Raw genomic sequence first — 14,482 nt, 5'->3', positions numbered from 1 at the left:
CTATATATATCCACCTTGGGCTGGGTGTAAAATCACAGCCTAAGGGATCAGTGAGTGACACATCAACTTATATCAAATCCCCTGCATTCTAACTTGGTGAATTGAAGAAAGTGCCAGCTTAACAGCAGGGTTTTTGGTCTGAGTTAATTAAGACCCATCCATTGGAAAACAGGGAGTAGAGATTGTCCTGAAAGGGCATCCTGGGTCACAAGATTAGCACCGGACATCCCAGATTTACTGATCCTGCCAAACAATGAGACTGATTGCAGGTCACTTCTCTATAGAAGCAATACAGCAATTTAAACAGATAACTATTTGAGAACTGCTGATAAGCCTTAGATTTCATTTAGCAGTTTCCTTTGGCCCATATCCCTTATTTCCTAACACAATGCATTCATATTTATATAATGGGGCACTGAGATTATTGAATGTGGAACAGATTGTTTTGATGTCAGACCTTCGTCTCTTTTAAGACACTGTGGGTAAAGAGTTGGACGAGGGGACAGAAGATCCCCTTCAGCTGCATGGCCTGAAGCTCTCAAGACTGCTTCTGAATGGAGGTCATACCCGACACTGACATTGATGTCATTCCGGCGAGGCAGAGTCCCCGCGCTCCATGCGGCTGCCTTGACACCTTAGAGCAATAAAGCTCCTTCTCTGAGCATGCCCTTGATGAGCAGGACGGAGGCAGTGAAGGGGGCACCGCTGCCTGCCACTCAAGGCCATGCATGGGTAATGCCTGATCCCACTCATTTAGGAATGGGTATGCGAACACTCAAAGCGTTTCATTTCTCTTACCATGTGTGTGTGACACTATTTCAAACATCCAGGTGTAAACAAGGATGTCTGAAATCATTCAAAAGAGAAATTATTTAGTTGTAAAATATGTATGTGTAATTCGTTGTTTTTAAGAGTTGATTGACAAGAATTGTTGAAAGGTTTTTTTTTTCATTTTTTTTTTTTTACAAAAATTTGTAGTGTCTATTAATTTAAAAAGTACGTTGGGTTTTTTTTTTTTTCATGAATGGCAGTTTTCTTTCTTTCTGGCAGTTGCTGCATTTGACTTGAACTACCCATGCCTTTTCATCAAAAGTATGAAAAATATTATTTAATTCCTAAGCCTTAATTCTTTTTAAATTACCCATCCCCCCTCCCCCTCCATAAATATAACCTTTTAATGGGACCTTTCACCTTTTAAGAGACCTTTTAACGTTCCTACATCTCTGGAACGTTACACCCCTGACACATTTCTTTACTTTAAGCCCCCCTAAAATACATATTTCCCCCCAGAAACTGACAACATTTTCATCACAAAAGATGTGTATTCCGGTCTTTTTTTCTTTTCTTTTTAATGAAATGTATTTTTAACGTATTTTTTATTTGTGAATGTCTACCTTTATTTTACTTGTGAATACTTTCCTTGTCTCGTTGAATAAATGTTCACAGCTGGTGAAACTGGATTAAACAACATATTGTCAGGTTGACCTTCTCTCTCTCCTCATCTTCTTGGACATAAATACGTGTACAGAACACCATGCGGTCGCTTGGATGAGTCCATCTTTTCAACATCGATCTGTAAGAACGGATCCAAAGAGCGAGCGCCTGACGCTCATTAACTTTCCCCTTGGCGCGCTACAATGCGCCTCGCGAGCGCTTTGTGCCAAGAAGCAATGCTTCTCTTAACAAGGACTACAACTAGCCCGCTCTTCTCCAACTGGGAAAGAAATTGCTTTCCAAAATGATGGGAGGAGGACGGTTTAATTAGAATTTCATTTGGGCTAAACTGAGAGAAACGACGTAGTTAACATTTGGTGGACTTAATTGGTGCCTTTTCTTCCTCGCCCCCTTAAAAATGCTGACGCTACCCCTGTTAATCTTCCATTTACAATCAATTGAGTTGACCAAACAAAAGTCTGGGTCTTTTCTTCTTCTTCCTGTCTCAGCCGGGCTTTTGTCGCTTGTAAATGCCTCAATTTCGGCTGATCTGTGTCGTGTACTACATGCACTCCGCTGTTGACAGTTCATTAATGCGCTCTTGTCCCTATAATCCTCCTTGCCGCGTTACATGCGCATGCAGTAATGAGCTCCGTTGTCAATTAACATGTTTCTAGAAGCAAAGCTGGTTGCTCAGATGTTTGAGAGGTAAGTGCAGAAAAAGGCCAACGAGACTGCCTTTAGGTTGTTTTCTTCTCTGCAATTTTTTTAGGAACTATAGGCAAGATAGGCAGCTTTGCACAAAAATGATTTTTTATACCCCACACAAACACGTCTTTTGGTGAGACCCGCCTATACTGGTATTTTCCCAGACCTCTTCATCCTCAGAAATTCTATGATCTTTTAGGTCATCTTTTTTATGTGCTATTTTGTTTAACCAATGCTCACAATCAAATCGTCAATGCGTTAAAAATGTAAGCCCATTAAACCGTTATTTTGATGTAAAATAAAAGTTGCAACCTCTAGTGATTAGTTAAATCGATCTGAAAACCTAAATAAAATGATGCATTTTGATGCAGAACAAAATAGACAAGTGCTACTTATTTTGACTTGTTTTATTCAGTTGAAAAGGCATTATTTTCATATTATCTAAATCAAGCTCTTTGAGTACGTTTTATGCAATAGAACATAATACATTAAATTAAATTGCAAAAATAATATAGTTTTTTTATTCTTTTAAATTGTTGTTTTGCTAGTCTTTATTTAATAACTTTTTTCTGTTTCCGCTCTGCCCAAGAAAATTTACACTATAGGCTCAGAAAATGCGCTTTATAAAATCTGTTGACTGTATCGGATGCAATGTCTCGAGACCCGATTAACCCTCACGAGTCATATCATGATTTGTGTTTTAAAATCACGCCTACATATCACATGGGACGACATTTGAATGCAGTTGAATGAAATAAAGACACTTCTGTTCAAACACATTTTCGAACCTCTGCCTCTGAGGAGGTGAATAGTCCATTCAACTAGAAATATTAGTCTTTTTTCGTGGTCCCAAGATGTGGGCATAATTGCAAATTGGGCTGTAATTGAGAGAGCGAGATTTGGGATCACGCGCTTGTCTCTCATCAGAATTTCTTTTAGCATGCAAGGATAATATTGTTCCAGGATCCGTGTGCGGAATACATTATTGTTTATTAAAGCTGCGTTATGAGGAGAAGTGTAGTCCATTTTCCACCTTCTAATGAACACGACTTGATGCGCTGAAGCTTCCCCTGAGGCTCTTTAGTTGATTAACGTAATAGGCTTTCAAGAGTCCATGTTTTATCTGATAATTTGAGCCATTAAACTGAAGTCAAGTGTACGGTCACACAGGCAGAGTCGTGTATCAGATGTCTGAGTGAAACCACAGGCTTTGAACTCCACCAGACCTGTCATCAAAGCTTTAAATTTAACTGTGCACTGAATGGCTGCAGGTAAAAGATCGATAGTTATTTATTATATTTGATAGAGAAATTATTCTTGTTTTTCCCTCTCTAAAATCACTCTATCTAGAGGTTTATAATTTAGGTGGCTAATTATAGTCTATTTCTTAATTCCCCTTAATTTTTACTTATAAAGACAAACTTGTCTTTTTTTGTTTGCATTTTTACAATAGCAAAAAAATCGTTTCAATTAATTTTCAACTAACCTTAAATTCTGTGCACAGTTAGCTATAAAAATCAATTCAACTTCATGTGAAACAGACAGACAGATTTTAAATATGAATGGTAAACTCATTTTTTTCCACAAAAAATAAGTAAATAAATAAATCCGACATTATGATTTTATTATAGCATATTCGCTTTACTGCGTTAGCAATTGTCAACAAATGTACAAATTTATCAAACATTTATTTTTACAGATAGGTTGCATTTATATATAAAACGCTTTTCCTTCATCTAGTCTACAAATAATTGCTTGGTAGCTCCGTATGGCAATGGTTTAATTAAATAATATGTAATTCTGTTTTATGTACAATTCCTCGATGATGTGGTGATTCCCCCCCACCCCCCCACCCCCCCCCCCCCCCCCCCCCCCACCCCATCCCGTCCATCGTCGTTTATTTCTGTGGAAGATGTTAAAGCACCACAAAAATCCTGCTGTTCATCAGTTGTCCAAGCTCAGTCAAAAAGCTGGTCGAGTCTCAGTTTTGGTGTCCTCTGGAAGAATCATTTCCGCCGGATAAACTGCTGTTATCGTGCAATTTCCGTATGTGCTTTTTCAAGTCAAAGTTCCTACAGAAGCCTTTCCCGCAGGTCCCACAGGTGAAGGGCTTCTTGTCGTTGTGCGTGTGCATGTGAAACGTGAGGTTATAGATCTGATGGAAGGCTTTGCTACAGATTGAACACTTGTACTGTTTCTCGCCATTGTGGGTCAGTTTGTGATTCTTGTAATTCCCTGAAAAAAAAAAACTAATTATGTCAGTTTTTCCCCCAACACGTCAACGGCTCACAATTAAGTTACATTTAACAGAAGAGATTCATTTCCAAGCCTTCACTAATCAGCACTCTGCATGTTGAAGTCAAGAAGTTGTCAAACTTAGTTAGGTCTCATCGAGAACTGTCGATGCACAAAGGAGTTAAAGGTCTGTGTTTTGACCCATATGAAATGTAAAAATGTTGTAATGGTAAGTAGTTAACAGAGTGACAAATGGATCTCATTTAAAATTGATAAAGTCCTCATTTAAGAAGAGAACAAATTAACGCAATCGAACGAAATATTTATGGTCTATTTTATGCAAAAAAAAAATTGCTTACCTTTTTGATGAAAGCCCTTTCCACAAAATTCGCAGACGAATGGTTTGTAGCCCGCATGAATTCGGATATGTGTGTTTAAAGTCGAGCTTCTGTTGAAAGCTTTTCCACACTGGTTACATTTATGAGGTTTCTCCTGTGAATGAATTCACAACATCTGGGTAAGTAAATTATGTCTTGCTTGTGCATTGTATTCACATGTATTCAAATGTTATAGCAATAAAATTGCAGTTTATTTTTACTCACCTGTGTGTGAATAATTTTATGTCTACATAACGTGCTGGCCTGCCTGAAACCTTTCCCGCATACTTTACACACGAACGGCCTCGCGCCCGTGTGGACCGGCATGTGACGAGTCAGGTTATAGTGCGCGTTGAAGACCTGTGAAAGACAAATGAAAGAGCTTAATAAATCGGATATTTGTTTTATTTTGTGTGGAAATTATTTTAATTTCCCACATGCCGTCGTAACAGCTCAACAAATGGCGTAATTTACCTTTCCACAAACTTCACACGTGAAGTTCTTGGGTTTCCCGTCAGCAGAACAGTTATTCGTTTTGGTGTGCGCTTTCACTCCGTTCTTCTCGCTCAGACCGTGGTTCTCCCGCACAATCTGGTCCAGCTGCCCTGGCAGATGCTCTTTATGTGGGTACTGAGGTGTGGGGAATCTCTCCGGTGAAACGCACGCAAGTTTGGCGTTCTCCAACAAGAGGAGCTTCTGATGCGCGCTTATGGCTTGTGCTTGAGAGTTGGCGAATGCTGAGGAAAATAAATGTCCGCTCAGCAGCTCGGACTGATGATAAGCCGAGTCCAAGTAATTGAAATAACACAAGGATCCGTTAGTGGGCATGGCCAGCGCTTGGTGTATCACCTGCGGTTTGATGACCCTGCTTCCCGGCAACAACGAGTGCTTGGTTCCCGCGTCCGATTTACTGCAGACTTCGCAGTTGGCTTTACGCATTGCCGCTGAAGTGCATAGGGCTCCCCTGAAATTAACTTTCCAAAACTCGGAATAGTTCATTAAAGCCTTGGCCTGCAGGTCGTAGCTGAACGGCTGGATCGGGATCATGCAGGGAATCGGCGTACATAAGCCGACCGTCTTCTTCCCCTCGGATCCCTCAAATCCTCCACGGCGCTCCTCCGCGGCGGCGGCTTTTGGTTCCGACGTCTTGGACATGATTCTGTCGATGGAAAAGGCCAGGGACTTGGGTGCCGCTGTGGCCCCGCTCCTGTCGTCTAGTCTCGGGCAGGACATCGCTGTTTCCAGAGGAAGAGAGCTCGCCATTTCTACTCAACTTGGTGTGAGCATCGACCAGCCTCCCCGTCCTCTCCTGCTGAATTCCAGAGAAGCCAGGACACGCACCAGTTTAATAAGCACCTTGCTTTTACACTGTCACCCATTTGCATTCAAATGGCCATCCCCGGAACAATAGCATCGAGGGGTACCCGATCAATGCTCATTAACTAGTACACACAAAATTAACAGGACATTACAGAGCTCGTTAAGCAGAGAATAAGACAAGACCCCTCCCAGAGTCGATTCCTATTCAGCACTTGCGAAAATCTTACTGCAAACTTACGCCAGGGAGTCGATGTTGTATACCTTTTTCCTCCAAAGCGCACAGCAGATGTAGCCTATTCAATGATAACGGCGTGACTGCACTGTCACATTTTACCCGCACACGTACTCATCAGCGCGAGATCACTGTCTGGAGCGCTTAGCTGACTTCACTTGCTCTTGCTCTTATCAGGGTGACAAGGAAACGCCATCATCAGAACTGTCCCTCTCACCCCTCATTTATACACGGCCACAGGGGTGGTATGCATGATAGCCTACTACAGATTATCATTTAAGTTTCTTGCCTCAAATGGTCTGTCGCGCATCCACAGCACAGTTCATATTATGATCCGCGAGGTACAGGTGGGGAGCAGTGAAAGATAAAATAATGTCTGTAATGTGTACATTATTTAATTACTTTTTCCGAGTTCACTTATAAAAATTAAACAAGTAAAACGTACTTTGTAGGCCTAATATTGGTTTATTGAAAATGATAACTATTCACGATATGTTTTATTATTCTGTAATATTTGATTGATTTATTTATTTAATCGTGCGCTCGGTTTCACAGGAAATGTTCAGCTCAGGTCGGTTTAATTAGAAGGATTTGGGCACTGTCCGACCAGTTTCAATTTTCATTGCTAGTTGCTAATCCTTGTCGCTGTAAATTGCTTTTCCATGCTGGTGTACTTACTATTTGCACAATTGAGAAGGTGCCAATTCCACCTGTTTAAAGAGCAGATTGCGAGAGCAGAGCCTCCTTCGGATCCTATTAAACGTTTTTACTCCTTCGCCTATTCAGAGGAACCAATTTTCCAGCGCGATTCAGAGTTCAGCCCCGAAAGAAGCAGCTCTTTCACTTTTAGCCACTAAAGCACTGCGTGGAACCTGGTTTTGTGTTTTTCTGAAATAAAGGGAAGGATTACAGCAGGGGAGAAAAGACTTTGCCTGGCCAGAGGTATAGCGCGAAATGAAAAAAAGAGAAACCCTTTTAAAGCTGTATAAAAAGTTTCCTGGAATCCAGAGTTGTGTGTGCTTGCTACAATGACCAGTCGCCCTCTTGTCTTTTTAAGAGGGCCAGCTTGAATTCATTTGTTTGCAGACGATTTCACCTGAGACTCACAACAAATTATTACAAAAAGGCCGAAACGGAGCTTTTCAAGTTCAAACACATTGATTAGCTACTGTGAGATGAATAACCTATATATGGTTGAAGTTGCTCACACAGCATCGACTAATGAGGTTGACTTAACTTGACATGCAAGCACGACATGACAGTAATTAGTTTTTTAGGCTTTTACTGGAATGCTACACTGTGGATTGACTGATTAATTTGTTCGTGAATGGTAATCATCTGAATCTAGTTTATATAGTAGCCCATATATTTCTGTTGGCTTTGTAAATTGATTGCAGTTATTTATTGTAGCTTAATTGGTGCTTATTTTAGTTATATTTAAACGAAATAAAACAAGCAAAATAATCCCATTCCCCACACCTGCAGCCGCAACAGAGGACTTTAAACAAGTTCCACTAATTCTACTCATATGCAAATGGTCTAACTCTAATTTGAGTTTATTCAGGCACAATTAGCGGCTTGTCCACACAATACACATTGATCCCATTGCAGCAAGTTCACTGTCAGCCCGCGCGCCCGTTGAGAAATGAGCTCAAACTCCCATTCAGCGGATGCGCTCCTCTTCAGAAAGCAGGAGGCAAAAGACGGAGCACGATTTACATGACACATTGCTTGTGTATTAAGGCGCGTTTTAACTAGACTTTAAATAGATTTTGAGAATAGGCTACAATAAAACCAATATTAATTCGCAAACTATATATTAAGAATTTGACATTTTGGTAGCTACTGTAGGGAACAAAATGAAATCTCATGTTTGCTACTAATCTATCTATTCTTTGGAACTTAATCGAAATAATTACTGCATCTTCATGAATATTCCAGTCGAATGACCATCCTTCCAAGAATGAGTTACAGAATCTTGGAAGAGTATAATATATGTCATAAACGTCTAAACGAAAAAAAATATTTTATTTTTTTATTTGGGGGTTGACTTAATATTTACATTTGGAAACTAAAAAAAATCTGTAAATCCGTTAACCTTCATCCAGTGCTCTTTTTAAAAGACCCAAAGCAGAAGTTTTTAAGTGATTCAGACTCCCAGGTTTGATTTCTTAAAACAGAGAATGATGTGGTCAATCTGCATATTTGCTGTCTGACTGATCATTTTCAGCAGGGCTACTTTTTCTTTGTCCAATTTGTTTAGTTAAAACAAGTTGGGTTCTTTGATAACGAGTTCATCTTTACAACAGCAATAAAAGCTTGCAAATCACATTAACAGTTTACATTAAGAGAAGAACTGAAAAGTATATGTCCAACACCAATGTGTAGGTAACGATGACACCTAGCAGCTTTTAATTCCAGGTTTACTAAGTAGGTGGGTAACAGTTTAATTGTAAGATTTGCAGGACAGGAGAGACAAACAGAGAGAGAGCAAGACACAAGCACACCTCCAGAGGCACATTGTGCCACACTTTGTCACAGGAATCCCACCCTTAGGTGCATTTAGAGACCAGCACTTCAAATCCATCTGTTCTCAGATCAATCAAAGAGTCTGAGTATGGATTTTAATTTAGCTCTGATCTGTGATTTGAGGATTCAGAAGACAAATGTTGATTAGTTCGCCTTTCATCATTGATTTGATTGAAGTATTCTGAATGCTTAAGTTAATGTTATCTTAAAAACAAATTCATTTTTTCATTCATGTCACAATTAATGGAGTTCAAAATATTACAATATGTTTGCAGCCAATTTATGAGATATTTGCATGCAAAGTAAACTAGGTGTGAAACACTGTGCTGTTTTGCATTTTCTTGAAATGGTTCCTGATACTACATTGATTGTGCTGGCTCATGTTTAACATAAGCAGTTCAAATGGCAGGGAGAAAACATACATTATTACCATTCTGAAGGTGATGGCTTGTCAGAGAGGAGGGTATCTCTGTGTTTGTGGATGAGTTTAGGTTGCAAGTTGAAAATATGACTTGCTTGACAGGGCCCTGTGACCATATAAACATACGCACACACACACCCAAACACAGATATAAATTTAAATTGTTTTTCCATACCAACCAACTAAATAAATAAAGTTCTGTTGAAATCCAACTTCTTAAAATGCAATAGCCAGATCTTATTGATGTATATGATAAAGTATGCACACTTTTAGAAATTTTTTAGATCTTGTAAAAATCTTTTACATTCTTTCAGATTATTATTTTTTTTTTTTAAAAGTCTTGATTCATGTATGTATGTATTTATTGTTTGTTTGTCCAGCAGTCAATGGGGTTAAAGGGGCAGTTCACCCAAAAATTATAATTTTGTAATTATTAACTCAGCCTCCACTTGTTCCACACCTTTATGCATTTCTTTCTATTGTTTAACACAAAAGGAGATTCTTTAAATTATTTTATTTTATTTTATTTTATTTTATTTTATTTTATTTTATTTTATTTTATTTTATTTTATTTTATTTTATTTTATTTTATTACATTACAAAAGGCCCCAATATATGCATTTAAACAGGGAAGTTACCAATTTGTACTTTACTATGTAAGTAATATTTGTCATTTACTCTGTATTTGTGCTTCTTTTATCTGAAGCTCTCTTAACACTGCCACGTAACCTACAGTACACATCTCTGCAAATAGTTTCTTATGATTTCTACAAAAATGCGAAACAAACATACAGTCTAGTCAAAAACTGCTTGTAGTAATAGAAATAGAAAAGAAAGTAGCTGTCGAAGTTTCTAAGAAAATGGTGACCATGGAGAAAAGATGTGTTGTCAGGTAAATGCTGTGGACTGCAAAAAAAAAAAAAAGGCTGTTGCAGACTTGAGTCCTTTTGTCAGCCAGGACATTCCAGCAGCCGTCAGAGTTTCTCACCTGCGCCTTACTGCCTGTCCGTTCACCTCTCTTCTGCATCCCAGAATCACTCAGATGTGCACATATTTGCATGGTCACATTTTTCCTTAATAGCTTTTTATTTTTTGTTGTGTGGTCTTGTCATAGTCCTATCTAGTGCATGCTCTCTTAGCCAGCTCTTTTCTGTTATAAATTGTCTTTCAGTGCACCTTTCTTCTCTATTTTCCTTTTCAAGTCCTAACATTCTTATAAAAAGGGCTGAGTGAACCACTTTTGCTCCTGTCTCTATTTTTCTGACCCTTGTCTTGTGCACAGTACGTTCTCCATAATGTCAGCTCTGAATGGTGCAGTGGTCTCCAAAGCGAGGGGGGACTTGACCGCACCTTTGATGCTCCTAGCAAAAGGTTTGAATGCTTTTTCCAGAACAATGGCAAGAAAGGCTGACAAAGCCACGGGTGCAGGGCAACCTGAGTAACCCTACTTCACCTTCCAATTCACCATTCACGTCCCTCATCTGTCCACCAAATTAAATATGGTCCACAAAATGGACAAGGGGATGTCCCCTCCGGTGTTATGGGGATGGAGGAGACTGCAGGACACAGATGTTGTGTCTTGTGAGTAAGGCTAGGCATTAACATATTCACTTCAGGCTGCAGAACAGGTGGATAAGGGAAGAATGGGAATGAGAATGAGTGAAGGGTGGGATTCGAGCCATTTGATTGGCCGCAGATGATGTGTTCTCATTGCTCTCAAGGGCCTGATTATCCACTTTAAACTTATTTTATGCATATTTGTGTTTCTTTGAGGGGATGTCGCAAGTTATCAGACTTTCATATGACATCACTGTCGAGAGGACAGGCGTCACTGCACCATAGACTTGTAATTATTTAGTAGAAATGCTGTTTATTAGGGTTTTTTTTTAAGATTACAAGTACTTCATATAATGAATTTATATGAAATATAATATAAAATAATATAATATAATATAATATATATATATATATATATATATATATATATATATATATGTGTATGTATGTATGTATGTATTATTATTTTTTATTACAATATAGCACAGCCTTTACTATGATTGCTTAACCGGAATGACTTGAAATCTTTAAAAAGCACATCTTTCTTTGCCAAAGTTGCCCAGCTAAAGCCAATTGGAAAAAAGTCAAAAGTCAAAAACAGCAAAAGGTTTAAATCCCGCCTGCTAATTGTAAAATGAATATGCTAACTCTAATTGCGACATGTAATTGTGTCTCGATTTATCACAGCTCGCTTGAAGGGCAGATAGTAGGCCGTGTAGTCGAAAGGTACAGTATAAGCCCATTCACAGGGCCAGATATGACACACTTTATCCTCTGAGCCTTTACTGATTAAAACAGGATGATGATCGTCATCTTCATGTCTCTTTGTCTCTCATTCACTCTCACCCTGACGGCGCTCACATGAGCTGAACATAATGTGAGATTAATTCAAACATTAAGCTATTCATTTCACGGAAAAGAAAAAAAATAATAATAATAATCAGGCCCGCTGTACCCCAGTCAGTCCCAGTCCTAATACAGAGATAAGATGGTTGGCTTGCCTTTAAAAAAAAATCATAAGAGGCTTTGAATTGTCCTTGTTGAAGTGATCTGACATCTACCTGTTTACTCAGATGGTTTAAAGATGCAAGCTGGCACCCAATCGCTCCACACGAGCGCGCGCTACAGAGAACAGTCGTCTAGGTGACAGTGACATCTGCTCGAGCAAACAGGGTGAAACTACGCGCGCTGTGGGCCTCGAATTGAAACGTTCAAGTCTAACCCAACGTTGGCACACAAATGTAATCTTGTGCTACCCTGCCTGTGTATTCCTGTCTGAAGTTTCTGTTTTTCATTCGCCCACCGCATTCGTTCCGGAGGTCACACGCTGCGCTCGAAGCCGGGCCTCGCCTCGCCTCGCATCCGCGTCTCCGAAGCCCTCTCCCCCGCGGATGCGAGTGTGAACCTGGGCCCAGCTCTTGTTGCGGCGGTCAATTGGAGAATCTTTTATTTGGATACACTTATCATTCCTATTTCCTAACCTGATTGAGGCTTAAAAGCCAAAGCAGCTCAGATCGTGCCAGAATAAATCTCCTTGCCTATTAATCTGTCGCCGGGTCCTCTCCCTCTCAAAATTGTTGCATTGCGGCAGGATTTATGAGGAAATTAAATGTATGATATCCAAGCATCTTCTCACGGCGACAGAGCATTTCTGTCCTCCTCTGTTGATTACAGTGAAATCAGCGCGAGAGTGGCGCCTCGGAGGAAGCGCACATTCCCACAATTAGGTCACAGCGGCGGGCCACGAGAACATATTCTAGCGCTGGGCCTCTCTCATTTGTCTTTCCCTGCCCTGTGCCCCCGCGCCAAGCAACGCACCAAATTGTATCCGTGGGTTTGGATCGGAAAGAGTAAGGAGATGAAAAGGCAATTTCCATCTGCTAGTTAAAGCTCCTCCATTCCTTTCTCTGGTTTCCGAGTGCTGCATTATTGCCCATAGTCTTTGCTCCAGGGGGTTCAATGAAACACTTCATATTTAACAATTATGTGTCAGTGGACACTATGCAATGTTATTCAACAAGATCACGTATAAATACAGAATGACACATTATACAAACATCGCGGGACCTTTATAGATCATAAAGACACTACAGCAAAACATATTCTTAAATTCAGATCGTCGTATAGATATGTAAAAAAATATATATTAAAAATATGTAATTGAATATTTTTCAAATACACAAAAATATTAAGCAGCACAGCTGTTGATAACAGTATGAAATGTTTCCTGAAACAAATCAGCTTATTAATATAATTTCTGCAGGTTACTGGAGTATTGGCTGCTGAAAATTCAGTTCTCCCAGCAAAGGAATATATTACGTTTTAAAATATGTTAAAATAGAAAACTTATATTTTAAATGCATTAAATGCAGTCTTTGTGACCACAAGAAACTTCTTTCAAATCATAATACAATATTATTAAATAAAATGTGTTCCTTGACTGTTGTGTGTCATCGCTGGCCACTCAGTCTACTTTTGCATATCATTATAAAAAATAAATACATTTATATTGAATATAAATCATTTGGCCAGTCAATCTCCTTCTGTACAAAATAAATAAAATAAAATAAATTATATCTGAAATATTATCTCTTTATTTAAATATACATTTATATACCATTGGAATGTAAGATCAGAGGTGGTTCCTCAATGATGTTAGTGATATTAAAATATTAACAGTTTTCACTTCGTGTAATGATTCATGTTTGGTACCAAAGGTGTGTTTTTCTCCTTAAACCAGTGATCATTTCAAATCTCTTGGTTGTTGTTTTTTTCATCCAAGACTTGTTTTTGAGCAATCTGTTATAATTAAGATATTCCATCTTATTTTAATATGTCATGGTATTAATATCTAATCCCTTACTGTCTTGAAGACCAGACTGATTTGTTTTGAAAATCTTATATGAAAAATGTTAATCTGGTTGAGAAGATCTGCCTTGGGACTGGTCTGTGTCATCTTTGGTCAGTCAATCTCCATCTGTCCTGGAATATAGGCACTGAAGATGAGCTATGACTTAATCCCAAAATGTTAATCTCAGACTTTTTTCTTTTTCTTTTCTTTTCTTTTCGGTGGAAGTGGGTGGGTGTGGGGAGAGGTTAAATCATAGTTGAAGTACTGTGTGCTTCATTTATACTGTAAGTACTGAATGAAGCCTGTGCTGTATGCAGGTGTTGCTTTTGAATTTGAAATTTTGGGCATAACTTTATGTGTAAAAGTCTTATAAATTGAATAAAGCATTATGACCTTTACTGTTATTCATTTAAAAGTGCAAAAAAATAAAATAAATAAACTTATGAGTTTGAATTCTTTTATTATGTAAGCCCAGATTCTTGCATTCCAACAGTGGGCTTTCATAAGGCCGACGCATGATGAATCCACCATTTACTTTCCACAAAATCAAAGATTTCAGATAAGATTTCTGACAATTTGGACATGCAGCCACTGCACAGAGGGGAATATTAAACGCTGTATACACAAAACAACAGTGGTAATGATGAAAACCTGCAAGCATTTAGAGGCTATCCAAATAGAAGGATCGGAAATGCTTTGTTACAAAGAAACAAAAATCATACAAACAAAAGCTTCTTTGTGACCCCCCCCCCCCCAATACAGAATGAATATAGTTTAGATCTTTTTTTTTTAATTATGCATGGCTTAAAAATGTCAGT

The 14,482-nt window shown here is 38.8% G+C and overlaps 1 protein-coding gene across 1 annotated transcript; it reads right to left on the bottom strand.

Moving 5' to 3' along the window:
* Positions 1-4,018: 4,018 nt before the first annotated feature.
* On the bottom strand, positions 4,019-6,467 carry LOC132119029 (fez family zinc finger protein 2-like). Its single transcript, XM_059528771.1, has 4 exons — positions 5,229-6,467; positions 4,980-5,114; positions 4,737-4,869; positions 4,019-4,377 (listed from the first exon to the last, which is right to left on the bottom strand). Exons 1-4 carry the CDS (start codon positions 6,015-6,017, stop codon positions 4,124-4,126), a joined length of 1,311 nt encoding a protein of 436 aa, XP_059384754.1. The 5' UTR covers positions 6,018-6,467; the 3' UTR covers positions 4,019-4,123.
* Between the last annotated feature and the right edge of the window lie 8,015 nt (positions 6,468-14,482).

Source organism: Carassius carassius, chromosome 38 (assembly GCF_963082965.1).
Source record: "Carassius carassius chromosome 38, fCarCar2.1, whole genome shotgun sequence".
Lineage (NCBI taxonomy): Eukaryota > Metazoa > Chordata > Actinopteri > Cypriniformes > Cyprinidae > Carassius > Carassius carassius.
The sequence above is the reverse complement of the archived record's forward strand: the minus strand, read 5'-3'. Positions and strand labels throughout refer to the sequence as shown.

Excerpts from the sequence above, each read along its gene's own strand:
- LOC132119029 (XM_059528771.1), bottom strand. The coding sequence starts at position 6,017 with ATGGCGAGCTCTCTTCCTCTGGAAACAGCGATGTCCTGCCCGAGACTA. Across the intron at positions 5,115-5,228 it reads CGTGTGAAGTTTGTGGAAAG|GTCTTCAACGCGCACTATAA; the intron begins GTAAATTACGCC and ends TGTCTTTCACAG. Across the intron at positions 4,378-4,736 it reads AAAGGGCTTTCATCAAAAAG|GGAATTACAAGAATCACAAA; the intron begins GTAAGCAATTTT and ends TTTTTTTTTCAG.